The 27,200-nt window shown below is 44.2% G+C and overlaps 7 protein-coding genes across 7 annotated transcripts; 3 read left to right on the forward strand and 4 right to left on the reverse strand.

Annotated features, from left to right (window-relative positions):
- Positions 1 to 44: 44 nt before the first annotated feature.
- Bfra_008128 (uncharacterized protein) lies at positions 45 to 4,543 on the reverse strand (the record flags this gene model as incomplete). Its single annotated transcript, XM_037338492.1, has 5 exons — positions 45 to 3,328; positions 3,383 to 3,533; positions 3,589 to 3,889; positions 4,017 to 4,285; positions 4,478 to 4,543. The coding sequence occupies 5 exons, from the start codon at positions 4,541 to 4,543 to the stop codon at positions 45 to 47; spliced, it is 4,071 nt and encodes a 1,356-aa protein (XP_037191798.1).
- Positions 4,544 to 6,555: 2,012 nt separating this feature from the next.
- Bfra_008129 (putative kh domain-containing protein) lies at positions 6,556 to 8,376 on the forward strand (the record flags this gene model as incomplete). Its single annotated transcript, XM_037338493.1, has 4 exons — positions 6,556 to 6,598; positions 6,654 to 8,014; positions 8,064 to 8,238; positions 8,285 to 8,376. 4 exons carry the CDS (start codon positions 6,556 to 6,558, stop codon positions 8,374 to 8,376), a joined length of 1,671 nt encoding a protein of 556 aa, XP_037191799.1.
- A 1,493-nt stretch (positions 8,377 to 9,869) lies between these two features.
- Bfra_008130 (putative beta-glucosidase g protein) lies at positions 9,870 to 12,463 on the reverse strand (the record flags this gene model as incomplete). The annotated part of the gene is made up of 3 exons (XM_037338494.1): positions 9,870 to 12,054; positions 12,110 to 12,227; positions 12,352 to 12,463. 3 exons carry the CDS (start codon positions 12,461 to 12,463, stop codon positions 9,870 to 9,872), a joined length of 2,415 nt encoding a protein of 804 aa, XP_037191800.1.
- A 2,538-nt stretch (positions 12,464 to 15,001) lies between these two features.
- Bfra_008131 (putative intracellular protein transport protein) lies at positions 15,002 to 17,547 on the reverse strand (the record flags this gene model as incomplete). The annotated part of the gene is made up of 2 exons (XM_037338495.1): positions 15,002 to 16,968; positions 17,019 to 17,547. 2 exons carry the CDS (start codon positions 17,545 to 17,547, stop codon positions 15,002 to 15,004), a joined length of 2,496 nt encoding a protein of 831 aa, XP_037191801.1.
- Positions 17,548 to 18,252: 705 nt separating this feature from the next.
- Positions 18,253 to 19,235, forward strand: Bfra_008132 (putative maintenance of ploidy protein mob1 protein; the record flags this gene model as incomplete). Its single annotated transcript, XM_037338496.1, has 4 exons — positions 18,253 to 18,610; positions 18,660 to 18,753; positions 18,803 to 18,936; positions 18,994 to 19,235. 4 exons carry the CDS (start codon positions 18,253 to 18,255, stop codon positions 19,233 to 19,235), a joined length of 828 nt encoding a protein of 275 aa, XP_037191802.1.
- A 660-nt stretch (positions 19,236 to 19,895) lies between these two features.
- Bfra_008133 (putative atp synthase subunit 5 protein) lies at positions 19,896 to 21,063 on the forward strand (the record flags this gene model as incomplete). Its single annotated transcript, XM_037338497.1, has 4 exons — positions 19,896 to 20,051; positions 20,248 to 20,565; positions 20,718 to 20,810; positions 20,941 to 21,063. The coding sequence occupies 4 exons, from the start codon at positions 19,896 to 19,898 to the stop codon at positions 21,052 to 21,054; spliced, it is 681 nt and encodes a 226-aa protein (XP_037191803.1). The 3' UTR covers positions 21,055 to 21,063.
- A 658-nt stretch (positions 21,064 to 21,721) lies between these two features.
- Positions 21,722 to 25,104, reverse strand: Bfra_008134 (putative glycoside hydrolase family 63 protein; the record flags this gene model as incomplete). Its single annotated transcript, XM_037338498.1, has 6 exons — positions 21,722 to 22,109; positions 22,169 to 24,498; positions 24,557 to 24,656; positions 24,714 to 24,831; positions 24,888 to 24,926; positions 24,981 to 25,104. The coding sequence occupies 6 exons, from the start codon at positions 25,102 to 25,104 to the stop codon at positions 21,722 to 21,724; spliced, it is 3,099 nt and encodes a 1,032-aa protein (XP_037191804.1).
- Between the last annotated feature and the right edge of the window lie 2,096 nt (positions 25,105 to 27,200).

Consider the following 27,200-nt stretch of genomic DNA (forward strand, 5'->3'; position numbering starts at 1 on the left):
ACCAACATGCTTTTCGAGATATCCAACGTCTTAGCATCCGATATCTAGACCAATTCCTCAAACTCTGATCGACTCAAAAGATATTCAATGAGAGACCACTCCGACTCGAAATCGAATTTGTCAGATCGTGCGCTCTGCATGTCAGCGTTAAAACCGAATTCTAGATCATATTGATGTTGGAATTCATGAAATACAGTTAATCGATCTTCTGTGTGTGGGAAGCAATCAAAGGATTCATCGTCAGAAAGTAGATCCTTGATGAGTCTATACAAGAATTCATTGACAGCGTAGTCGTGGTCGTGACTCAATCTAAAGCAAGATTCAAGGCATCGATCGACCGCTTGCAACATACGATCGTTAGGACGAAACTTGATCGTACAGATGACTGTACTGTCCAGATTCATGCGATTGTTGTTACTTGTCAAAGCAGATTTGAATACAAAATAACTACCGGTCTTCTTGGTGGCCTCGATTGCATCTTGTTCTGGAAGAGTGGGTAAAGTGTTGTTTTTGCGAGCCCATGCTTTATGAACTTGTGGAAATGGTCCGCTACGACAGTACATTGCGAAAACTTTTTGACGGTAGGCATAGATTGACTTCTTAAATATAGTTCCGAACGTAGAAGGAGCTGCGAGAATACCAGTGTAATATATTTGATATGCTGTTGGGCGACCAATTGTAAATGTCTCGGAGTCATCCACAATATCTTGACAGACATCGGCATGAGCAAGGCTTTCTGCTAGAAGACATGCTATCGAACAATATTTGATACCACTATCGGGACCACAGCCATAGCATAGGACCATAGGACTGTCTATTGTAGCATGATGATGATCATTGCAATAAGTACAGTCAAAGGGTATTCGAGCTGTGTCTGGCTCCGTGTGTGTACGTGGACCCGAATTGATAATGGTACTGCTTGATAGTTGTTGTCGACTCCAACCATTGGAAAAGTCAGATAATTTTTGTCCTGCAGCGTCACAACTTGCTACACTTGCCTGCCGAGCAGGTGTTTGGCTTCCTAGAGGGGCAGCTTCTGTAGGATTCAAGTGTAGGGAATCCAAATCCATCAAAGATGGGCGGAAGCTTCGAGGTTGTGGCCCATGAATAGTTAATGTAGAGCTAGCAATTGCAACAGGCTCACTGGCAGGTATCGGAGCGGTTTCCATAGATAGCGGGGTGTCTTCATTGCCAGCACAAGCCTCTGAGACGAATGCTGTTGCAGCTTCAGATGCGTCATTGACAATGTCATTCACAGATACGCTATCAGAGACTGGTGAGGTACCGATTGTAGGAGCATTTACAACAGCGTCATTAGAAGATGCAGTATTAACAGCACGCAGATCGTGGACTGATCCGAATTTACCAGTAGCAGAACCCAGTGATATTGCTAATGGTAGCATACGTGGATACACTCTTGAATTGGAAACTTTAATAGAACTATCCACTATCGACTTCGTGATTGTAATCTCAGAAACGGACGCAGGTCTATCGATAAAGATACCAGGATCAGAGTTTTCCTCATCATCGTCAAACATAGAGGGACCCGAGGTAATCATGGCGTTAGTTGAAGAACTTCGGAATCGTTTTTCGACTATCTGGTCGTGGTCATCGAAATTGTCTAGATAGATTGGTGCATCACGACTCAAAGTAAGCCCAGGAGGTGTTTGACAATCAGGTGATGAATTTCTCGGCAAAATTGTAGTGATATTTTCGACCTCGGGCTCGGTGCCTATTGTACTAGTAGAGCCATCCTTTATGACGCTATATTCGATAGATATCGCTGCCTTGATTTCATCGATTAAGCTTCGAGGGGGCTCAGCGTCTGTAGAAATACCGATTGTAGCGAATTCAAAGACATCTTCAGCCGAATCTTCAATAGGGAGACTGGCTTGTTTTGTCGAAGGTACAGGTGATAATATGACTGTTGCTGATTGAACAGAAATCTTTGATTGATCGTGATCAATTTCAGCTTCAATACTAGCCCCGATATCAAGGTCTATACTTGGTAGAAGAAATTCTTCTGGCAGAATTGTAGACTCTTCTTTGGCTGGAGTTTCTGAGGGTGCCTGTGGCAAAACCTCCTGTACCGTTACGACCGTAGACCTCTTTTTGGTAGATCCAAGAGTTTGTTGTACGACATTCTTTGAAGGTGAGATCATTTCCGGAAAGTCGTTTAAGCTCTTGATCTCAAACTTCTCACCGCTCTTTGAAGTAGCGGCCGTAGTCTGAGTTGATACCTTTGTGGGTACCTTTGTCTTCTTTCGACTAACGCTATAACTGGGTGGGACTTTGGCAATGACGGAACTATCTTTATAAGCTTTGGAAGAATGAGCTGCACGAGTCTGTTGGGTAGCCTGTGGGCCCTTTGGCTTACTAGGCTTGGGCTTCACGATCTCCCAATTTGAGTCATCCTCGATTACTGGATCCGTAGCGTCGTCGAAATGGTAATTTAATGGGTCAGATGCAATGGAAGGAGTTGCCTTGTTAATGATCTCAGAAGTTTGACTTCTGGCTTCCGCCACTGTAGACTCAGGGTCGATTTCCTGCTTCAAAACCTTCTTTGCGTTATTCTTACCCTTTGTCTTCTTCTTCTTCGTCTTTCTTGGCGCTGTCTCTGTCTTTGGCTCTGAAATATCTAGAATTAACAGCGGTGAAGTAGAACGAGGTGAAAACAAATTGCCTCCATTGTTAGGTGTACCAGGAGTAGCGGCCTCAACGACTGTGATTTCCTCGACATGCTCATCTAATGTCGGAACGGTACGTATATGAGTTACAGACCAGGTTTCCGATCCCATTATTGAGTCCAATCCATGGATGTTGATATCTTGAACAAAATCCTTCAAAACACTTCTAGCTGCAGCTTCTCCTGGTTCCTCCTTGTTTCTCTCCAAAGTGTTGAGTTTATGAAGGCATTCATGATACCTTGAGGAACGTCGAACATCCGTACCCTGGACTTTGGCAACTGTGAAACTTGACTTTTCCATGCGTTTATCCTTCTCTACACGAATGAGTGCATTTTCAATCTCGTTCATTTGGATAAGTTCGATGAGGAAAAGGTCCACAATTGGTTTGAGTCTGGCGGATTCTATGCCCTCGGCCCCTCCATACAGGTTACGGTGAAGATTCTGCCTGGATTCACCCATATCAATTGCTGTAATATGAAATAGCTTGGACGCTGAACCCTTTTCTACAGAGGGTATATCCGGCTCAGTCAAATGAGCGTAGTACTCTGCATTTTGAACCTCTTTTCCAGAGAAAAAATCATTTGCTAAAGCCCGAAACTCATAGGAGTTGTGCTTCATTCCACTTTGAGGGAAAATTGTATCTAATCATTATTAGCAGCTGCAAGATTCCATCATGAATAATTACTCAGACTCACGATATAAGACCTCCCAGGCCAATGTATCTCTGTTTGTTTTATTGTATCCCCTAAACCAATTTCCCGCCTCCGTGCTGATCTCGTATGGAACTATGAAAGGAGCATGTACGCCCAATCGAACTGCTCGTGAAAAGATTGCTGGATTCCAGCCCTAATCAATTGCTTAGTAAAATATTAGAAACCGAGATTGAAGGTTCATGACATACCCAATGAAAGAATTCACGGCTTTCAGACTTAATGGTTTCTTCCGCCATTTTTTCCTGCGAAGTAAGCCACGAAAGAAGGCTATTCGTTCCTGCTACTGGATGTGGTTCGAAATATTGATATCTTTGGAGAATAGGTTCGCGCTGATCGAAATTAACAAGTCTTCCTACAAGATCTCCTACTAAACTTATATTTCGAATGTTGAGTAACTGGAAGAGGCCAGGATTGTTGGCATTTAATATGTTAGCTATGGTCGTTGCTGTTGTGCTTTTATCAATTGCTGGAAGCTCCTGCCGATCTTGACTGAGAATACATGTTAGTATTTGGTGGCAAGAGCGAGAGTTCTGCAGCTTGAAGTAGAGCGAGTTTCGAGAGAGAGAGAGAGAGAGAGAGAGAGAGAGGGAAGGAAGAGAATGTGATGTTTACTGACTCTTCTACTTGCTTGAAGACCTCTTCAACTGAGCCAGAATGAACAGTTGTGGTTTTTGATGATATGCTTCCGTGTTTTACGGGACTAGAATGTGTCGAATTACTCAAAATCTCGAGGTTTTTTGCGGTTAGAGGACTTGAAGTTTGATCGTTAAGATTTGAAGTGTTTGAATTGATCAATTCAGTGCGTGGTACAATTGGATTGTCCCAAACATTATCTGTTTTAGAGGACTGAAGATTAGCCTCTTCTGGTGTTGATGAATTGTTGTACTATTTGATTTATTAGAAAGAGAAGAGAAGAATTTTGTTAGAATAATTAAAGCTCTGGTTTAAGGTAGGATGGTAACAATCTCTGTGGGGATGCCGACTAAGCAAGAAGAGTTTCTTCAAGATCACTCTCACCCATTGACCGGCCGACCAGTATGGCAACAGAGTGTGAGAAAGAAAAAACAACTTTCTTACCATCATATCTATATCTATCAGTGAGTCAGTCATGGAGACTGGGGATTTTAGTCTTGGAAATCTCATGGTTGAGCATCGAGTTTGAACGTTTTTGTGAGGAGGGGAGAAAAGTTGTTAAGAAGGTGGAAGAGCAAAGTTATCAATAACTTCGCTTCGAGGTATCTAATTGATGAGCTGTGTTGGAACAATAGTCACCAATCCCAAAGGGGTATCGCGTGCTTTATATACTGCTACTGCTACTGCTACTGCTACACTGTATAAAAGAACAGAGCTTCAACAACCAACAAGAATGAGATTAGATGAAATTCTATGCAGGTACATATCTTTCTTTACTGGACTCATTCTCTTCAATAGACAACTTTTTGTTACATTGGCTCATTACCATATTGAACACCCTACTTGACAATTCTCCACCAAACAAATGAGCAATAGACATTAACCAACAGACAAGGATGAGATTCAGTGGTACCTTTGCCTTTGCCTTGCTTTATCAATATTGTCATTATGTTCACAATCAATCTTCTCACATAGTACACAGTGCTCTTACCTATGTGTGTGCCAGATCAGAGCCTCATTTGGAAGCAAAGAATGTGCAGCAGATAGAAATAGAATACATTCATGCTTTCCCATTGTCAACTCAGCTGAAACTTACAATTACAACTATCAACCATCTCCTTTAACCCCCCATATAGTCCTTTTTGTCCGATACTTCTGAAAGGTTTTCCATCATCACATCTCTACTACGTGGATTTTAGACCTGAGGAACATTGTACTTTGTACAATTTAGGGAAATATGTCTTTTGAAAGTACCCAACCTTTGTTGCTTGAAGATACATTGAATCATACATGTTGCAAGTACTATTTCAATATTCTCGATCCCAGTACAACAAATGAAAGCAAACTCTGATGGACAATAGATGGACAAGAAAACAGTGGAAATAATGGGTTGAAATGGGGACACGATCATTTTGGCATCAAATAGCCTCATTATGTGAAGTCTTGACCACGATCTTTATTAACATGTCTCTCCCCCCCTCCCTCTGGTAGATTCGCAATATAGGCATATGACTTCCCAACTATCAAGCTCACCACCAGTTATCCATACTTGATCATACTTGCCTGTAGGAAAAAATGAGAGGCTCTGTGTATTGTGCTATATTATGGCAACTGCCAATAAATATAACTCATTGTGAATCCCTAGATGAGAAGAATCAAAGGGGAACCATAAAACTTGTATGTTGAGTGATGAAATGCATCTGATTTACTAAGTAATGGCTTCTGATACTTATTGTCCTCACAAGACTCACATACTATAACTTTTCCAGCAATCAATAATGAAGCAAACAGATACCACAACTTTTACTCACCTAGAAAGCAATGTCACTTTGTTAACGATACATCGTATGCATGATTCATAAACAAAGGGGGGTGTTTACCACTTTCATGGTCTGATATGATTGTTCCTTTAATAGAGTTTGCCATCTATGCCAGATCATTCCACCTTTCCCTCCTTTCTCCCTCGTCATGTTCTCCTATCCAAAAGGATCCCGTCGTAATGTTTGCATGCTGGACCAAAGGAATCTTTTATTAACTATCTACCAGCGATGTAAAACCGGAAAGTAAATATCACCGCCGTAGATTATATAGCCATGATATGATGAAAATTGAATCAACTGAAGTGAAGTGAAGAAGGAAAGTGAAGTGACGTTGAACTATCCTGAACGAACCAACTTACATAATCAGTCATGTGATCAAAGCAGAATTTCAGCACTAGCTTGAGACTAATCTCGGACTAGGCTGAACGCAGATCCTCGATTTTTTTTGCCATTAGTATGAGCAAGCGCATTCGATTATTCTGAACTTGCATGACTTTATTTGTTCCTTCAAACTCCCCAAAGGATCAACAATCTAACCATCAATTATCATAACATTTGTCAAAGACACAAACTGCCATTTCCTTTGATCTGCTTGTCGTGCATTTCATTAATACAAAAACTCCCTTTTCACGACACAACCTGATCTTCAAAAAGATCTCTACGTTTACCTTCTCATTTCTGAGCCTAGAAATTAAAGAAACAATGGCCGATCAACCCAGCATCACATCTATCCTGGCTGCTTTGGGTAAATTTTCTCTCCCAGACATCAAAGGGGAAATTCGAAACTAACTTTTTTTCAGCAGCGCAGCGTCCCAATGCGACCCCTCCGCAGAATCAGCAGCCTGCATACCAGCCTCCCCAGCAACAGCCAAACCCCTATGCACAAACTGGCGGCTACTCTCTACCTCAACCTACAAACTCGGGCAGTGTCGATCTCAGCGGTATCAAGCCTGTAAGCTCCGGAACTGTTAGTATTCAAGATGCCATCGCAAAGGCGAAGGTAATTGCTGCTGAAAAGGGTGTTGCCTACGACAGAGCTCAATCTTACGTTGGACAACCCCCCATGCCTTCCGGTAGACCATACAGCCCAAGATCTAGATCCAGATCGCCACAGCCAACACGTCGCGATGCTTTTCGCGATAATTTCAACCCATATCGCGATGAACGACGAGGCCCACCAGGAAGAGATTATCGCGAACGTTCATTCTCTCCTGGAGTACGAGGCAGAGGCCCACCGGAGGCTTTCCCACCGCCACATGGAGGCGCAGGTGCATATGCTCGTGAACGTTCTCCAATACGCGGCGCAGAAGATAATGTTGAATCGATCTCAATCGAGTCGAATCTTGTGGGGTTGATCATTGGTAGACAGGGCGAGAATTTAAGAAGAGTGGAATCAGAAACTGGTTGCAGAGTACAATTCATCACTGGCCCTGATGAAACAGGTCCTTTCAGAACCTGCAAAATCACTGGTCCTCGTGCTCGCAGAGCGGATGCCAAGGCTGAAATTACTCGCATTATCGACGACAGTGGTTTGGGCCCACTCTCAGACCGAGCTCCAAGAGAACAGAATGCCACCCGAGATTCATCACATCAACCCGCATTGAGAGATGGCGAGGATAGTATGCAAATCATGGTTCCGGATAGAACAGTTGGTCTTATTATCGGCCGCGGTGGAGAGACGATCAGAGATCTTCAAGAGCGAAGCGGCTGCCATGTCAATATTGTTGGAGAGCAGAAGAGCGTCAATGGACTTCGACCAGTCAATCTCATCGGTACTCGAGAGGCCGCTGCCATGGCCAAAGATTTGATTATGGAGATTGTCGAGAGTGATAGTAAGAGCGCACCAAAGGAGCGTGCACCCGCCCCAAGAGAGAACAATCGTGACGCTGGCTATGGCGGTGGTTATGCTAGTGGTGGTGCTAGCGGTGGTGGTCAAGGAGATAAGATCAATGATTCAATCTTCGTACCTTCCGAGGCTGTAGGCATGATCATCGGCAAAGGCGGCGAAACGATCAAAGACATGCAGAACACGACTGGTTGCAAGATCAATGTAACCCAGTCTTCGGGACCAGGTGAGGTCGAACGTGAAATTGGCCTTGTAGGTTCCCAGCAAGCTATAGCAGCTGCCAAGCGAGCCATTGAAGATAAGGTTGATGCTGTGGTAAGTTAAATCATTATTTCTCGTCTTCGTAACACCTTCTAACTTCTAGAAGCAACAGAAAAACAATGGCGGTGGTGGCGGCGGTCATCGTAACAACCGTGGACAACAAAATCAACAGAACGAATATGGAGACCGTGGCTATTCCCAACAATCATATGCCCAACCGCAAGGACAACAAGGACAACAGGCTCCCCCAAGTGGTGCCGACGACCCATATGCAGCTTGTAAGTTTCAACCCTCATCAACCTCGAACTTTACTGACAAAATCAGATGGTGGATACGCCAACTATGCACAGCTTTGGTATCAGGCATTGGCCGCGCAAGGTCAAGGTGATACAACCAAGCCGCCCGGAACTTCGTAACTTTACGACAGTGATTACCAGCCGTAGGATGATTCGACATTTGACTTGCATGATTCGTATGACTTGCATGACATACGCTGAGACCATGACGTTCGATTCATTTTCATCGATATAGTATGCCTGCATTGCACATGATGACGATGACCGAGAACCTTCGTACTCTTTCATTACTGGCCTAATATTGGTATACTTTCTTCACTGAGTTGATCACGCAGCCCAGGATACTCTAACTTATGGATACACGATATAGTATGCACTACCTACTACGTTTACGATTTTTGATCATGCTTCATCAAACAAAATTCCGGAGAAGAAAACCCCCAAAAAATGATATCGACGAACCAGATCTTATCTATTTGTAGATGATGACCAAACGCGTGCCATCTACTTTGCGCTGTGCAATGCAATTGATCTTGACAATCTGCTTTTGCTTGACAACCATGATTTGGGCTTTTGGCACTGGGTATGATCTGCTTGCAATCTTGATATTCATGCATGAACGTCTTTTTTCAATGGCTCCTATTTACAATTGTCCTTGATGCTCTGGTCAGCACAATCACTCTTGTCGGTGCAAATATCGACCTTGAACTTCTTGATTCAGATGTGAGGCTCACGCGAGCAATTCGGTTTGGCTGGTGAGCATGGTCTGAGTTGGTCTGGAAAAATTTCGATTTAATGCTGCATGCATGACTTGATCGCAACAGATGATACTGATAACTTGCTTGCTTTGCTGAGTAACTTTGAACTTTTGGCTTCTGCTATTGCTTGCTCGCTCCGTGGATAACTGCGCCACCAATGGTCAATCGAATATGCCTTTACTTTCTTACTTGCGCTTGATGGATACCACTTATCGGATAGGCATTATTTGGATTGGTGTGTGGGATGGATGGTGGGTAATACATACAAAAAGTCATTAATGGACAGGAGTGGCGGATGGGGTTTATCGATTGGTAATGTTTGTAAGATAGCTACAATAAAAAATTGTTTATTATGTTTGAAGAGTTTCTGTAGATCAATTGCTTGGTTGGGTCCTACGTGTGGACGACCGGAAATGTATCTTGACAACTTACGAGTGTTGATGGATCTTTGTCTTCATGATGGGAGGCACTCAATCGTCGGAGGTTTAAAGTGGGATCGTTCCAAGATTTGTTGCCACTGTTCTGAATATTTGATCACTCCAAGCGCCTTCTCTCAATCAATCTTTGGTTTTAGGTATTCTAGTTCTAATGATTTGATTCCAATTGTCTCACATTCTCACATAATATTGGCTGATGACATATATGTATATGAACATAAATAGCATTAACTTCTTTCATCTCCTAAACTTCTATATACATGAAGATTACCTCATAACCAACCGAGTTCGTAAAGACGTCCGATTCCAAAATCATTAAACATAACTCATCAAAAAAACATCCCTTACTTCACTATTCCCCCCCCCCCAAATTCTACCTGTGCTCCCACCAGATTAAATAATCACATTCCTTCCCGATTTAGAAACTAAAGCTTCCCTCGACTCTCAAATCTCTACTCGAGAATCCCACCTTGACACCGAATTCTCCCTCTGGAATTCTCCACTCCTGTAATTCTACATCCCAGAAACTGATATCTCTGCGCATCAACTCGAAAGTGACGGTTTTATTTTCACCAGCGTTCAAACCGATCTTTTCAAATCCGCGCAATTGTTTGACGGGGGTTTCGCTGCCCTCGATTTCGGGAATGGTGATGTAGAGTTGGGGGACGGCGGCGCCGGAGTAGTTTCCAGTGTTGGAAATGCTGGCGGTGACGGTGTAGACGGGAGCCCAGAGATCGGGGTTTCCGCCGGGAATGGAGGCATTGACGGCCATGGAGGCTGGAGTGGCGGAGAGGGTTTCGTTGGAGATAGGGGTGATGCTCAGGGAGGAGAGATCGAAGGTGGTGTAGCTGAGACCGAATCCGAATTCGTAGAGCACGGAAATGTTATGGTAATCAAAGTATCGGTAATCGATCAGAAGACGTTCGGTGAAATCTGATTGCCATGCGCCTGGTGCGGTTGAGTTTACGCTGGTGGTGATGGGTGCGAAATCATAATCGGAAGCATTGTAAGCGATGGTGTAAGGGAGATGTCCAGAGGGGTTATAAGCACCGTATAGGACATCGACTAAACTGTTTCCTATTTGGTCACCCGAAAGATGGGTAGCGAGGATAGCGGTAACGTTAGGGTGGTCAGCCCATGGCATGAGGTTCAAACCTGTAGCTTGGGAAATAACGATGGTGTTACTGCAGTTTGCGGCGACTTGCTCGACGACGGCATCACCATCCCAGTCAAAAGACAAGGAAGTTCTGTCATCACCTTCGGATGCGTAAGTCTTGATGAATACCAAGCATACGTCTGGGACTGGGTAGACCACGTCACTGAAACCTCCGTCGGTGGCCAATTGGGTGTTGTTCAAGATAGATTGAACCATTGAGCCATCCTTAAGAGCGCGAGCTTTGATAGCCTCAAGAGGAGTAACAAGTTGAGAAAAACGTCCAGATCCGGATCCACCACCAATGGGCAAACATCCATACTCGTAGTCTTTGTCGTGAGGGTAAGGACCGTTTGTCAACTCGCCTGCAGCATTTCCGAAAACTCCAATACGCTTAGGAGCTTTGAGAGGGAGGGCGTTGTTGGTGTTCTTGAGGAGAACGGTTCCAGCAGCACCGAGTTCGCGAACCAACCAGCTGTGGTTTCCACGGACATCAACATTAGCGGCACCCATTGAAGAGGTCCAGTTTGATGCATAGATAGATGGCTCGTTGAATTGGTTCATCTGTGGGTAGGCACCAGATGAAGAGTCGATGAGAGGGAAATCTTGATCTTGTCCGAGGAAGAAATATGGAGTCATGACTCGGAGAGCCATGTCATTGAGACGCTCAAGGGTAACGGATCCGTTGCTTACAGCAGTAGTAAGGTTGGAACCGAAGTATGTTGGGATTGCAGGGGCCATTGGGTCCCACCATTCAGCTCCAGGCATGGTCATATCCAAACCAGCATTGGCAGAGGCAACACCAGAATGTGTTCCCATCCAATCAGATACAACAAATCCTTGGAAACCAAGCTCAGTCTTGAGTAGGCCATTCAAGAGCTTGGAGTTTTGGCAGGCATAGGACGAGTTGACTCTGTTGTAAGAGCACATGACGTTTGCAACTCCAGCGCGAATGGCATTGTAGAATGGCCACATGTACAACTCGTGGATAGTTCTATCTTCGACATTTGCAGAGACAGAGAGTTGCTGGGTGTCATTTGGGAACCAGTTTGCATCAAAAATACCTGCAGTATTTCGCTGCGTCTCTTGCTCATATGCAAGGAAATGTTTGGCGCTTGCTTGAACACCTTGTGATTGAACACCGACAATTGTCTCTTCCATTGCAACACCAGTGAGGTATGGATCTGGAGAGAATCCTTCCCAGTTTCTTCCTGCCATGGCACTTCTGCCAAGAGGACCAGCTACAGGGCCCAAGAAGATATGGGCACCTTTACCGCGAAACTCAGCACCAAGGTATTCTCCTCTAGTGTTCATGAGACTTCTATCCCAAGATGCAGCGGTAGTAAGACCAGCAGGGAAGACGGTGACATAATCAGCTTGTCTCAAGGAGGCTGGTCCATCTTGGAGACAGAGTCCCTTAAAACCAACTCGTGGGATTGGTGCAATGTTACTTATGACAAAATTAGCAATGGATAGGTTGACATGAATATGCTCTCATCACTTACCCAACACAAGGTCCATTGGCACCAGTCAGAAGTGATGCCTTCTCCTCTGCTGTGAGATTACCGATGAATGCATTGGCCTTTACGAGAGCAGCCTCCCATCCTGTGCCTTGCAATTCAGCTGGAAGAGATGTTAGTATTGTCTAAATTCGAGTAGTTCAAGTGATCTTGAGTGCTATAGACCGAAGGCTAATCACACTCCTTGAACAAAATACCATCGTGTAAGTGTGAAAGGGAGAACGTACGAGAAGGATAGACTGGTGGAGAAGTTTCGAACAAAGAAGAATCCCAAGCCTGGCCATTGACAGTAGCAATGCAGCCAGCGAGGACCGAGATGATATCGAGTAAAGGAGCCATTGTAACTTGTCTACTGGAACTGCTTTCTTCACTTCTCCGGATGATCTCTCCTACTTATATAAACTTCATGATGGTAAATCTTCGGGAACTCATTACCACCCATAAACAAATTCAGTACGAAGCATATAGAAGATATTAGCTGGGGAGAACAATGACCCGGCATAAACGTCATCTATCACACCCCAAGGGTACTTTCCCATGAAAACGGTTCAAGATGATCGGTCTATGGAGGACTTTTAGATCTCCACTTGTGGAGAAAACGAGTTCCCCATGGCGAAAAATGGCCGAAATAGTACCGCAAAGCAATCCCACCGGAGTCAATTTGATAATTTCATCCCACTTTCGCCAACATCTGGAGTATCATCGGGGAAACGAAAATATTTGTGTGGGGAATTTGGGGAACTCGTGATGGTCGGGAAATTTAAGTCGTGGGGAATTGGGGATTTTCCATGTAAAAAACAAGCGTACAGAGTAAATTATGGTTTTTTCAAGTTCCCAACACGAGGGTATCTGGAAGTTCTAATATTCAAGCCACAAGCATTGCCCTGAAGGCTTGAATATTGTTAGAAATATGTCAAATATTCAAAGATGCTCAAGACATCCATTGACAACTTAGGTGGTATCCTTGCCTCCCAATTGTTCAATTGCAATAACGAAAAATCATGCTTCCAAAATTGAAAAGGGAAACAACTCTTGCAGCAAGCTCCGAACTCAGGTCACCGCCGCCTGGCTATTGACGCCCACATAAATGGGATGAACACATAATAGAAATACAACTTGCAAGTAGTCCCCAGCTTCTTCCTCAGTCCGGGCGGAGTCACTTGATTCCTCTCCTCCGCTACTGTGAATCTATGATCGTGTGTGCCGTTGTAACCATTTTTTGTTAACCTACCAGGTAGATACCAAACTACCAACGGTAAAAAACTCTTACTCCGAGAAGTCTGAGCTTTTGTTTCTCCACAGAAAGTACCGCTCCAACTTCCAAGGTTATTCGAGAAGATGTTGTGCACGGAAGGTTGACATGACAGCAATTACAAGCATGAAAACACATACAGCAAAATCTCTCTAAAAATATTAATAAGCGCTTTTTTGAGGGTAATGTTCGGTATTCTTGTATGGACTTTGGAGGTATCCGACTAATCTCAACCTACCTAATAATAATTTACTTCCCATCAATCCCGAACAGAATATATTTCTGCAATTTCTAAGAATCCCGAAAATCCCTAAAGAATCATCATATAATACTAAAATCCTAACAATTTCATTCATCCAATAAGGACATACATGATTCTAAAACTCAAAATCCTAAGTATGTTCCTATACACAGGTGTTAAGGATATAGGCCCTTTTTTGATATAGAGATCGACAGGGGTATCATTATAAACAGGACATCCTTATATGGAGGATCCATATAGAGAGATTTTGCTGTAATAGGACTTTGGTTTGAAGAGATATAATCGCGAGTCGCGACCCACAAGATTGGTGTAGACATTACTCGGCTAGCTACTCAATCTTATGGCATTTTTGAAGGATCTAGCGGTAGAATGACAGAATAATTTAACAGTAGATTGGTATTATGTGGTTATGTTGACCATCCCTCCATTGTGATTTAGGATGTATCGTTCCTAGAATCAAGCATTTACTACTCGAGTAAGTTCTTCGAGCATGGTTAAGTTATCATGACGAGTCGCCACAACGTTCAATAGAAAGTGGTTAGTTTGAGTGGAATACCGCTCCTACGGAGTAGCTGCGGGACATACAACAATGTGTGAACTGCACACGATAATTCCTATCAGGCTGCAGATCTGCAGTTGGTGCTCGCCAAAGCACCGTGGGGCCGTCGCCAACCACTCCTCTGCTTGGACAAAATCCCACCATTACCGACCCGATTACTTCTTGTGGAAACTCCGACATTTAACGTCAGCCATCTGATATATGGCAACAGAGAGTTCTATTGTAGCGGGGCTAACTTCGGAAGAGCTAAATACACCCTGGACGATATAAAATCGTACACTACGATGTCGACAATACTGACTTTCCCATATCCTATTTCAAATCGATCATTTCACATCGATCAATCCTTATTTTGAGCTGGAACCTGAATGTACCCTGTCAAGCTTACATATTGATGACTATCAAGTAGATAACCAATTTCATAGTTCATCTAACTCGCCGTCTATGCTGTTGTGTGTCCTGTGTTATTAGCCACGAAATCAGGTATATATCACCGTGCGGTGTGAGTCTAAAGAATAACCTAGTGATGATCAGATCTCCTTTATGAACATCTTTTGATAGATATCTAATTTTATCTACAACATATAAAGTCAATTGCCCCAATCCACTTCCACCTATCCATCCATCCTTTTTCCATCCTTTTCATTTCTTTTCCGTAATAAAATCCATGTAGGCGTTGATCACTGATCATTATAAACCACCAAGAATGAACATGAAAGCCCCAAAATACTAGACGCTGAAAATACCTTTATCCAAGTATCCCACCCATATTTTATTATTGTAGTCTTTTTGATATCATGCCAATTATACAACGAGACCCATCCCCTCGCTTTCTTCTTTTTCTGTAGTGCCAGCCAAGGCACCGTATACTCTAATGGGAACAGCAACTTCAAAACTTTCACATTCGAGCCCTTGGACTGCTGCATAGACAACCCCTCTTTCATCATTCGTATATTCTTCCAACAATTCAGGGGATAGATCAACAACCTCATTATCCACGGTGGTCAGCCTAGGGGTAACGAACTCAATGCGAATACGCCAATCAAGTGATACCCCACTAGTGATGAATTCAGGGGTTGCGGTGACGGGGATTGTAGGAGAAAAGACTATGCGGCGAGCAAAAAGAGTAGATTCAGAGTGCGAAACGTGAACGCGACGAGTAACGCGAAATATGCTTGCTTCAGAACGTAGCGCGATAGAGTTGTCAACTTTTTCGGATGTCTCTAAAGCGCAGTGTATTGCATAGCAGGGAATTCCGGCATCGGTAAATTCGATAGCTGCAGTGATGGTTTCGCCTAGGCGATATGCCGGCCTAGCTAGCATGACTACTGCAACTCTTTTTCCACCACGAGCAATTTCAAATCTATTTGCACTTTGTTGAGATTCTGTGGCAACGTTGCTGCGAAGGATGGCCATATCAATTGCTTCTTTTGCAGTTGCAGGTTCTTCGCTGATAGATTGGCGTCTAGATCCTATAGTTTCTGTGGGTGATAATAAACCAAAGCTAGTATTTCTTCGTGGCTTCGTGATTAATTTATCAACGTATGCAAGAAACTCGCCCAAATTTGAGTTAGACTTTTGCGTTTTGTGCGTACTGACTGAAAGCTTTTTAAGTGAAGAACTCAAGCTTTCATCGGACTGCGTGTTAATAGTTTGAATTCGAGCTTGATCTCGAAGTAATATATATGGTAACATAAGATCATGCCCAAGAAGCTCTCCATGAGAATTCACGCTACCTAGAAGTCGAAATGGTATCTCAACTGACTTGACTTGTTGCTCCTTGGCACCTCCCGGTCTTTGGGTGCCGATGACTAGTTTGTAGGATATCTTTATAGCCTTCCCTCGATGGCTGGGGGGCAGTCCTCTAGGTAGTTTGAAAGAGTACTTGTAGCTGCGACTTTCCCCAGGAGCCAATTTCAAATCCACAAACAAAATCGATTGAGGAGTTGACAGTAAAGGTATGGAACGAGAATTTACCATGCCCCGCATATCTTTCATGCTGCTTAGCTCGCCGCCCCCTAACAGACCACCTATTGATTCGCCTATGCTCCCCCAACCAAATGTTCGCAAAAGACTACTGTCCCTTTTGTTTGTTTCGACTCCAATCACACCACCACCTTGCCCGCCGACTGCACCTTTTCGTTTCACTTCTTCGAATGGCGCTTGACTAATTAAAGATGGATCCAGCATAAAAGACCCATGGATTTGAGCATAGCCCATCATGAGTATTTCTGGTACCCTATGACTGCTGCTACTGGGAGCTAAATTTGAAGACCGTTTTATATGGTGCCCACTGTAAGGTGGCATCCGATTTGATGGTTGTGGTAAATATTCTGAAGCGAGGGTCTCCGTCGAGTTGTTGCTTAGAGTGTAAAATTCCCCACTACTTCGTGGTGTACCACCCATGCTTGATGGCGAGAGTATTCTTGCAATAGGTGCAGGTGTTATTTGGTCGGGAATACTTAGGATAGCATCTCTAGATCTGGGCGAGAGCAGCCGGCTATCATGAGATTTGTGACTTGCGCTATCATCTTCAATGCGTGAATTACGCCGACTTTCTATCGAAGGTGAGGTGGTCGCTGGAAATTTAAAGGCTGGAGCAAGTGGGGTGGAGTCTTTCCTTCTTGCTAAATGTGACCCAAGCCCTGATGTTGTTGGCAGATTGCTTGTACCTGTATTTCGCCGCGGAGAATTCGGTACAGATGAATTCGGTGGGAAAGAGGAGCCCATTGACGGCGAAGGGTGAGGCGGTATACGAGAATTAAGTGGTGCTAGAGGATATTAATGACCATCTATTGCCTTGCGACTTGGGAAAATTTACCTGTCATGGGTCCTCCATTAACTCCATTCCTTCGCGGAACGATTTGCAAGCTTGCAGACCGACCATGACCTCTGGCACCTCTACCAGGCCTTTCATTCAAGCTTCCGTGGCTGGCGACTTCATCAATAGCACTTTCGCTAGCTCCCATTGATATAATAGACACGGACCGCTTGTGACCTTCCCCTCCTCTTCCGGGCCTCGATGTTCCATGACTCCATTGTTCTGATTGTTTTGAATGTACTGATTCGGGTGGTATTGTCATAGAAAGAGATGATCGGTGACCACCTCTGCTTGGGACCCCAGACCGCGGGCTCAGGGCTGAATTTTTGATCTGTGACGGAGGTCTCCTGTGTCTTTCGGGTGACTGTAGCGACCCATTGGGTCCGGGTGGATGTAATGATGATTTTGATGACGCTGGGGACGTCGCGACATTTTTGAAAGTGATTTGACACTCTATATCTTCGCCAGCGAATACAGTCTGTTCTTTCCACTGTATGAAAACGCGAATGTTACTTTGAAGGGTTGACATTTCGCTGTGTGGGCAATTGACACTCCTCCTCTTCGAAGGAGATCTAATCTACCAGTCATGAATGCAATCGCAATACCTTCGATTCAGATGAATCTACCCGCATAGTGAAACAATGAAAAAACTTTCAATTGAGGACCCTATTCTGACTAGCATTTATGAAGCTTTTTGAAGATTGATAAAGTATGAATTATTATTACTAGGTATTTGAGCTTCTAACCACCGAGAAGCATTAGGTGTTTGTGGTGTTGGGTCAGACTATCGGTTACTGTAGTCTATTCTACGTGAAGGCTAGATCAGAAGGAAGCGGAGGGAAAGCGCGGCGGGATGGCGATTGGCGATTGGCGATTGGCGATTGTGTAAGGGTAGCTGAGCCAACCAGAATAAACCTCAGCGTGGTGTAAACAATACCATTATCTACTCTACCTACTCTTCCGTCTCGCAACGATAACGCTGCAACACGTTCGATAATCTCTTTGTTGTTCGGCGCAACTACAACACCTCTCGTAATTACAATATACAACCTTCTCCACTCCAACAGCAAAACAGTGAGTGTTTAAGATTGTAAAAGGCTGTGTAACTACCCCTTCCATCCCTACTTTGTTATTAATTACCCAGCTAACCTGTGGAATGTAGAAGACGCTCCTCATTTTAAAGCAAGATGACTTCCTTCATCACCACCGTGTTAGTGATCCTTATTTCTTCATAATGATGGCTGCTTTTCTCGCATATTGGAGTCCCCGAACGAAGCAATCACCACCGACAACTGGACTCACAGGGTCTGATTCTGCAGCAACAGTTTCAGTGAAACTGGAATCTGTAGAGGAAGTGGATGACCCGTTCTTTGTAGAATTACCTGAGCCTGCGCATGTGCCATCTTACTCACAAGGAGGAAACAATAGGAATCAACGTACACGAAACCAATTTCGACCACGAAATGCGCATAAAGGCACAACGAGCTACCAATTGCGACAATATGCCGAAGCAACACTCGGGGGTGGTAGTTTGAGGAAGGTGGTCAAATTGCCAGAAGGTGAAGACGAGAATGAGTGGCTTGCAGTCAATAGTAGGGAATCATATGGTATACAAGTTGAAATGAGCTTACGATACAATAGTGGTGGACTTTTACAACCATATAAATCTACTTTACGGTTCAATTACAGAGTTTTGCTCTCCACAATCGTGCCCTGAAATGAAGGCTACGGATGAGTATGCCATTCACTCGTGAAATTTGGAAATCAATGCTAATATGCCACAGATTCGAATATCTTTGGCAAGACAACGAGAATTTCAAACGACCAACCAAAATGCCTGCGCCAACTTATATTGAACATTTGATGGCCTGGGTTCAAGCTAGTATTGACAATGAAACTGTTTTCCCAAGCAGAATTGGTATGCACTTTAACACTATCCATCAGCTTCATACTATGAGTTTCTAACCTCAAATAGGTGTCCCCTTTCCAAAAGGCTTCTCAACCATGATCAAACAAGTCTTCAAGAGAATGTACCGAGTCTATGCCCATATCTACTGTCATCATTACCCTGTCATTCGTGAGCTTGGGTTAGAGGCCCATCTTAATACAAGCTTCAAACATTATGTTCTCTTCATTGATGAACACGATCTTGCAAGCGGCAAAGACTTTTGGGGACCTCTGGGTGATCTGGTCGACAGTATGCTTAGGACTGATTAGAAGATTGATTGATGATGAGATCATGATACATGTATTCATTCTATTGGCGTTTAGGGGCATACCCAGGTAATTCTGGAGTCACAGGACGGGGAAGGACTTCTAGGCCGGTTGGTAGGCGGATTGGACCGAAAAGGTATGGGGAACGGGGGATGAGATTATCATCATAGTGTACTTATAGGTTACCAGCGAGCAGTCGTCAAATATTGACTTTCAATGATTTCTATCAATGAGGAGTTGTATTTGTATGAAGAAATGCGTGCTTTGCTTATTGTGTTTGAATTTTGATTTGAGAATGAACGTAGGACGTGAATCGCTTTCGTCGGAGTGCTTCGGGAAGGAACTGGGGACTCTTGCACTTTCTTCTCACTAACCTTTAAATTTAAATCAACAAACTAAGATTCAAGCATCTCTGGAGAGTGATATTTCACAAGTACCAGTCCAACAATTAAGATATTCATCCCAAGCACAATCATCCCACCTAAAAGTTTCCACCCAAGCTTCGGGCAAAATCGCTTCAACAAAGCATCTACCACGTGACTTACGATCGGCTCGAAAATCCAAACTTCCGGGCACCTCTGCACAATCCTGTCATTAAGCTCTCTTACTACCTACCATCTCCCCTCCACAAACGGACCAATTGAGACGATAAAATCCGCAAATATGCTTTCGAGTCGAACTCTTCTCCGCGCCCAAAAGGCAGCTGGCGCCCCAAGGGTCTTGACCCAGGCTGTCCGAAATTATGCGGCTCCTGCTGCGGTGGATAGCAAGCCCCCAGTCGCTTTGTATGGTGTCGATGGTACTTATGCTAGTGCTTTGGTATGTGTGATTTCTTTGTCTGGGCTTGGGGGAAGTGCGGGGATTGGGGAGGAGGTTGCTAGGGAGGGTTGGGAGAAAGCGGAGGGGGTGGTAGATAGAGAGGAAGGAAGGAGGGGATTGTTGATCTTGAAGGGCAACATTGACATTGGCACTATCACCCACACCAGAAACGTAGCTAACCACCAATCCCCTACAGTACACCGCAGCCAGCAAGACCTCAACTCTCGACAGTGTCGCCCGCTCCCTCCAATCCCTCCACAACGTCTTCCAAAGAGACGCCAAGCTCGCAACTATCATGCAAGCACCCACTCTCTCCGCAGCCGACAAATCTCAAATCATCCAAGAGCTCCAGAAACACACTGGTGGTCAAGATAAGGGTGATACTGTTAAGAACTTCTTGGAGACTTTGGCCGAGAACAATAGATTGGCGCTTTTGAAGGGTGTTTGTGAGAAGTTTGGAGAGTTGATGGGGGCTGCCAGAGGTGAAATTGAATTGATTGTTACCAGCGCTTCGGTGGGTTTTACTTTTCTTTATTTCTTGGATTAGGATAGAGCTAGGGAGTGGGAGTGGGAATGCTGGGGAGGGGTAATCATGCAGTGAAGTTCTGGGGAGCAAAATGGCATATCTGAGGGAGAAACAAAGCTAACATAATATCCGCCAAACAGCAATTAGATTCCAAAACCCTCAACCGTCTCGAATCCGCCGTCGCTAAGTCCCAATACGTCGGTCAAGGCAAGAAGCTCAAGGTTACCAACAAGGTTCGTTCAATATAATCTACCCTCATATCTACTTTCCCCCCCACATACTCTAACACACGCTTTCCCCTCCCTACCACTGCCACCAGCACTAGAATTACCAAAAAATAACTATCACTAACACACCCCCAAGGTCAACCCCGACGTCCTCGGTGGTCTCATTGTCGAAATCGGCGACCGAACCATCGATCTCAGCGTCTCCAACCGTCTCGCCAAGATGAACAAGTTACTCACTGATGCTTTGTAAACCCATCGCCATCACACACCACACACAATGTTTCTCACGATTTTCAAAAAGTTTCCCGGAAGCATCGGTTTCCGGAATGAATGAGATGTTTTCCTTGGGCTATTTGGTCAACGGCTTGGAGGAACGGAGAGGGAGAAAGTGCAGCGGAATAGTGGGAGTGCGTGGAAAAGGGGTGTAGGGGGAGAGAGTCGACATTCACCTAAATCTACCTTTACCTACCTGTACATGAGTAAGAAATAGAAAATGGAATGGAGTGTTTTCTCACATGATTTGTTAAGAAGATATTTTGTGCTAGCTGGCACAGACAATATGACGACATGTGAAGCTATGAAACTTGGTATGCTCACCGGATGTTAACAATTTCTCGCAATCTTCTTGGTATTCTTCATAGTACTGCACTCCAAAAATGAAACGAATCACGATAAATGCGTTTGCTCTATTTCATAGCTCGCTTAATTACACGCATGCACCTATTTGAAATCTATCTACCAGAAAATTTTTGAACTCTATAAGCTCCGCGCTAGCACTAGCTCTTTATCTATGTGTTTTTTAACTTTGAATCTTGATTGTCTCTGATGCGTGCACGCCGGTTTTCTACGTCCTCTACTTCCTCTAGACTCTAGAATCTAATCACCCCATCATTTATTTATCATCTCCCTCCCCTTGTCTAGTTCTCATCCAACTGCGCCTCAAACTCATCTCCCACGTTGTCAGCCCACGCGCTCTCATGACTTCTCACTCTATGCAACTGTTCGCTAACATAATTGGCCACATGTCTATCGGCTTCCTCCCTCTCTCTCAATCTTTGTTCATCCATAGGCGCTACACTTCCTTCTCTCTCACGTTGTTCTTCATCTTCATCATGTTCGTGATCTCCGAAATCTGAACGTGCACCAATGGAACGAGCAGTTGAAGTCCGACGGAGATGATATGGCTTAGGAGATTTTTGGGATTTGTTTGCTCCACCTGCAACGTGGCGGGTGAAGATATCGTCGAAGTAGTGGTTCATTCCTGAAGAAGGAGTACGAGGGGTTTGGGGGAGGCGGCAGGAGATTCTAGGGTTCATATTAGTATTTTATTCAAAAGCGAGGTTTAAGTACCAGGAAGTACTTACCCAGTATCGTGAATCATCCTGGCAATTAAACCAGTCCAGCCACATTGATGCGTAGCACCCAAACCACGACCACTATCACCATCAAAGAACTCATAGAACCACAAGTTATCCTTCCAGTTAGGATCAAAGTCCAGAATATCATTACCATCGTTAATAGCACGTCGTCCATCATCACCACGAGCCATGAGATGTTGGAGACGATGCTGAATCTCTTCAGAAACATGCCCAAGATGCATCATATCTCCTGATCCAGTAGGACATTCGACTTGCAATGAAGGCCCGTAGAACATATAGAAACGTTGTAGAGACTCAACGAGCAGGAAGTTGACACACAGCCAAATTGGACCTCTCCAGTTACTGTTGCCACCGAACATACCACTGTCTGAATCTCCTGATACGTACTGAACTCCGAATTTTTGGCCATTTACGTCCATTGACACTGGGTTCTTTTCGTGGTATTTTGATAACGATCGAATACCATGTTCACTGAAGAATTCATCCTCATCCAACATGCGCTTCAAGATCTTCTCGAGACGATCTTTGCTCACAAGTGATAGTAAGATTCGGTTACCCTTTCCTCTCTTCTGGATGCTAGCCATGTTACGTTCAGCAACGTCATGTCGGTTCTCTACAAACCAATCAACTCTCTTTTTGAAGTTTGGTAATTTGTTGATGAGCTCTGGCTCAAGGGTGAGAGTGGCGTATAATGGAATCAATCCTACCAGAGACCTGACAGGTAACTGTTGGGTCCATGGTCCACCATAAGAAATAGCATCATAGTAGAAACCATCTTCATCGTTCCACAAAGATTTCTCTCCCGAGCCAGACTTGTAAGTCATGGCGTCACTAATGAGCATGAAATGCTCGAAGAACTTGGAAGCGATATCTTCGTAGATTCGGCGATGCTTAGCTAACTCTAATGCAATGTTTAACATGCACAGGCAGTAGAAAGCCATCCATCCAGTACTGTCCGCTTGCTCCAAAGTACCTCCGGTTGGAAGTGGCTCAGAACGATTAAACAGACCAATGTTATCCAGGCCAAGGAAACCACCTTCAAATACGTTCTTTCCGTCAAAATCTTTGCGATTGACCCACCAGGTAAAATTGAGAAGTAATTTCTGGAACACTCGTTCAAGGAAGTCGAGATCTTGACGTCCGTACAACTTTCTCTCGATTTTGAATGTTCGGAATGTGGCCCAAGCATGTACAGGTGGGTTGACATCTCCAAAGTTCCACTCGTAAGCGGGAAGTTGTCCATTGGGATGCATGTACCATTCTCTGGTGAAAAGATCCAATTGCTTCTTAGCAAAATCTGGATCAATCATGGCAAGTGGAATACAATGGAAAGCAGAGTCCCATGCTGCGAAGAAAGGATACTCCCAGGAATCTGGCATAGATAAAATATCATCCAAATACATATGTTTCCAGTTTAAGTTCCGAACAGCTTTACGGTCGGGTGGAGGTGGAGGTTGGGCTGGGTCGCCATTCGCCCACTGGTCCCAGATGAAGTGATAATGTTGTTTACACCACATCATACCAGCAAAAGCCTGTCTTTGAATGTTTCGAAGATCATCAGCCATTGGTAAAGGACTGATGCGGTAGTAAAACTCGTCAGCTTCATCCTTTCTCTTGTCCATAGTGTTATCGAATTCTTCTTCGTCCAAGTAGTCTGCATACTTTTGGGACATTCTGAATCTGACCACAGCACACTCTCCTGGTGCCACTCCGCCACCCTCGTTGAAACTATACCAAGCTGCGGACTTGGTTCCGTGTTCCTTAGGGTTGATTGCCTTCTTTTCTCGGTCTACGATATAACGATGGAATGCGTCCTTGACATATGGCTGGGCGTTCTCTCCCTTGTATAAGAGAGCATTGTTTGTATCGTTCTCCGTGAAAATCAATTCAGGTTGAACATCGACACCACTGGGTCCAACACCAGGAGAAGGAGACAAGATCATGTATCGTTCGCCTAGCTTATGATGACGAGCGTGGGCGGCATTCTCTCCAATCTTACTGATTTTTGGCTTCTTGTCCTCGGCCTCATGACCCCAAGCCCAAGTATTTCTAAACCAAAGATGGGGAATGATGTGTAATGGTGCTGGCTCAGGGCCCCGATTCCACGCGGTAACTCGGAAAAGGAGCTCATCTGGATTCTCCTCATCTTTTGCGGTCTCAATGTAGATATCCCAGTATCGGTCGTCATCGAAAATACCAGTATCCAGAATTTGATATTCATTTTCGTCTTTCCCTCTTTTGGCGTTCTCTGCGATCAAATCCTCGTACGGAAACTTCTTTTGGGGGTATTTGTACAAGTATTTCATGTAAGAATGCTATATAGATTTGTCAGTCTTCCTCCATGTAGACAAAGCTGCTGGGTACTTGACTCACCGTTGGAGTGTTGTCAACATGGAAATGTGCTTCCTTGATACTCTCTCCGTGATTTCCTTGTGGGTTCGACAATCCGAAGAGACGTTCCTTTAAATAGTCACTGTATTCGAGTCAGTTTCCAAGCATTATATTTACAAATTGCAAATGCTACACTCACTCTTCTTCGTTCCAGAAGGCAAAAGCAACGTTCTGTAAACCATGTGTATCCGAGACACCGGCAATACCATCTTCTCCCCATCTGAAAGCTCTGGATCTTGCATGTTCATGAGGGAAATCTGCCGGTTGTTAGGAACGCACAAATTACTGTTTCAGAGGTCGAGAGTGAACTTACGACTCCACGCATCTCCATCGGCACTGTAATCCTCTCGCACTATTGATGGATATCAGTATTGATAAGCTCACAGATACTTTCCGAGAGAAATACCTGTAGCCCACTGCCTCTCAGCAACGTAAGGTCCCCATTTCTTCCAATACTTTGTTCTCTCACGGTCCTCCTTCAAGCGTTTCTCTTCCTCGGACAAATATTCATGGGAATCGATTTGTACCATTGTGAAGTTGTGGTGGGGTAAGAGTTGACAATGCCGATCACAGATATTGGTTTCACTCGATTCGCAGATAGCGGAATCTCAATCAACCAACCGTCGGTTTCTTGAAGACTGTTGTTGATTTTGAGTGAAGGAGGTTACTTCTTAGGATGAGATGTCAAGAAAGGTAAAATAATTAGTGTCGGCGCATATGGCAAAGGCAAAAGGGACGTGGAGGGTTAAGGAAGCTAAAGACGGGCGTGAAAAGGTGTGCTGCTCGAGATATGCACGTTAGATAGGAAAAATCGATCTTTTCCTTACACGAGTAAGAAAGTCATAGGGTAAATAGAGCAAAGCAAGGTTATTAGCATGCAAGCCATCGACGATTTAAGAGGCTGGTTAGTTTCTCACGATTAGTTTATCTGTTCGTTCTAGATGCATTTGTTGGTCTTGGTGGGTGTGAATCTTCATATTAAAAATATCTACCTGGGTCAACAAGGGTGGAGTGAAGGGAGGGTAGGCAGGTGCTAGGTAGCGAGTAAAGCTTGGGTGTGGATGGTGCATGCATTGTGCAAGCGGCTATCTGGAGTGACGTATTGAGTGAAGTTTGACTTTGACTTTGACTTTGACTTGGACTTGGACTTTGACTTTGCTTGGTGGGATGAAATCCGTTTCCGAGTTGGCGCCACCATTTCCATATCTGCGAGTGTGTACGGGTTGTGTTCCTGGTGGATGGGCGGTTCGACGAATATCTCTCTCAGTAGCAGCAAACTTTATTCCTCTCTCATAAATTCTACTGCAATCAAGACTACCGACGGGTGTTACACGTTGACGACCCTTGAAGCGCTCAACCCTCTCAACGATGTAACAACATATATTGTCATGTCAAGAACGGTCACGACTTGGGTGGTGGCCTGAGTTCACACGGAACGATCTCCACTCATCCAGGTTTTGAAAATTGGAGAAGTTGGAGGAGTTGGAGGAGTTGGATGTCGGATATTGGATATTTGGAGATATATGAGGGAAAGTGGAGTGAACCAGGTTTAGAAAAGATCTTTCGAATCTCCTCCGTACTACTCCGTGTTACTTTGATACTTGGGGTTAGAACCTTTGCAACATCTACCCCACTAGATTTGTTGGATTGCAAAGCCTCAACAACAAATAACGACAACAACGACAACACGCAACGCTAAAGGATGAACAATTCATCGTGAATACGAAATGATTCAATTTTGGTTACGTTGGGCTTCATTGCATCTTAATAAGGCAGAGAAACGTTCTTTCCATACCATTTTCCTTTTTTCTTCTTTTTCTCTTTCTCTTTCTTTTTCTTTTGCTTTCTCATTCTTACCCCTCCATCTTTCTTGGGATCAAACGAACTCGAAGCATTGACTCACCTTAGCTAAGCAGGCAGGTTGCTTGACAAGGAGAGGGTGAGAGCAAGTACATTTCTGGTTATGATCACGTGTAGCAACCACAGCATCAATTAACCATCGAGACTCAAATCACTCAATCAAGCTGTCTCCAAGGTTTGCACTGGATGAAGAGCGTTCGTCTCTATACCAAGCCACACACGAGCATCGAATCTCATAGTGGGCGTTTACATTTAACCGTATTTCACATTCACACATTCTATCTCTATCGCTGAAAGGTCACCAAATCAGAAGAGTATCGAATTTACCTGAGAGAGAGAAAAGGAAGCTTGCACCGTAGACAGAAAAGCAAAGAAATAAAAATTCCTTCATATGATGGCTACTTCTAGTGAAGAGCAACTGGGTCCACGGAAGAGCACGTGAAGTGTTGATTAATCAGCCTCAAATCTTCACATTGCGTCCTCATATACTTGGTACTGCCTGCAGAAATTTGGGGGCAAGACATCATCATTATCAAATAAACATTGCTACACCCGAAAGATCGATTCCTTGAATCCGATGTCCGATAGAAAGCAACAGATGAAAGCTCAGGTCGTATTGCTGCCGCTCAGTAGCGCTGAGGTTGAAATTATTGTATACATGCCAAAGATCTCCAATTATCCGAAAATCACTGCAGTCCCCCGTTTAGCTATTTACATGCCTCATAAAAAATGAGACGTCAGCGCTTGGTACTTTATGCAAATATCC

Source organism: Botrytis fragariae (assembly GCF_013461495.1).
Source record: "Botrytis fragariae strain BVB16 chromosome Unknown tig00000061, whole genome shotgun sequence".
NCBI lineage: Eukaryota > Fungi > Ascomycota > Leotiomycetes > Helotiales > Sclerotiniaceae > Botrytis > Botrytis fragariae.